General features: G+C 39.3%; 1 protein-coding gene across 1 annotated transcript in view; it reads left to right on the forward strand.

The window, feature by feature from the left end:
* The window catches only part of T265_05121 (hypothetical protein), a gene marked incomplete at both ends in the record, with an annotated part of 74,014 nt that overhangs the window by 70,812 nt on the left and 2,157 nt on the right, over positions 1-1,045 (forward strand). The window contains one exon of the mRNA XM_009170045.1: positions 270-725. Coding sequence (XP_009168309.1) covers positions 270-725 — 456 coding nt within the window. The remainder of the gene's footprint in view (positions 1-269; positions 726-1,045) is intronic.

Genomic DNA, 1,045 nt, shown 5'->3' on the forward strand with positions numbered 1-1,045 from the left:
ATATAATATAATATAATATAATATAATATAATATAATATAATATAATATAATATAATATAATATAATATAATATAATATAATATAATATAATATGAATCCTATCGCTTCACTCCGTTAGTTCATCATCATTTACTCAATTGAAAGTCGCACAGCGCTAAGTAAATTCGATTTCTCTCTCACTGTATCAGTTTTGAAAATAGTTTTGGTGAAAAAAGACTCGCGGAATTTTGTTTGTTCTGAGGCTTGCTGCATTTATCTTACATTCCAGGTGTCAATACTTACCCAAAGCCCTTAAACATTGGCCAACCTACCTTGAATTATCAGTCAAACTGAACGATTACGTTGGAAAAATGTCGTTATTGAATATGTTTCGCTCATCAGCTATGAAATCTCGTCACTGGCAACAAATTGGATCGTTAGTTGGAATAGAAAACTTGGATCCAGATGTGAACGACGTAACTCTTGGTACGATGCTGCATTTACCGATTGCATCGAATGACGCCGGCCTGAGGGAACAGGTTGAAGAGATATGCATTGGAGCTACCCGAGAGAAAGATATAGAAACGAGGTTGAACGCAGTGATCCTGGAATGGTCACAAAAGGATTTGGAATTGGTGCCATTTAAGAATCGTGGGAACATTCTGTTGAATAGCGACAGAATGCAAGAACTCATTCAACAACTTGAAGAGTCCATGCAAGTATTGGCAGCCCTTTCGAACAACCTGTGATTAGAGATCATACAACTTGGTGGTACTTGTTGTTGATCAGGTGGCTGTTGATCTGTTTCAACAACTAGTCCATGCAAGTATTGGCAGCCCTTTCGAACAACCGGTGAGTAGAGATCATACAACTTGGTGGTACTTGTTGTTGATCAGATCAGTGTTGATCTGTTCGCCAAGCTTGGCAATTGGCTTGCAAACGTTTCGTCACCATACGAGGAGACATCATCAGTGCGCAGTGATGTCTTCTCGACTGGGGACGAAACGTTTGCAAGCCGATTGCCAAGCTCGGCGAACAGATCAACAGCCACCTGATCAACAACCA

Source organism: Opisthorchis viverrini (genome assembly GCF_000715545.1).
Source record: "Opisthorchis viverrini unplaced genomic scaffold opera_v5_96, whole genome shotgun sequence".
In the NCBI taxonomy this organism is placed as follows: domain Eukaryota; kingdom Metazoa; phylum Platyhelminthes; class Trematoda; order Opisthorchiida; family Opisthorchiidae; genus Opisthorchis; species Opisthorchis viverrini.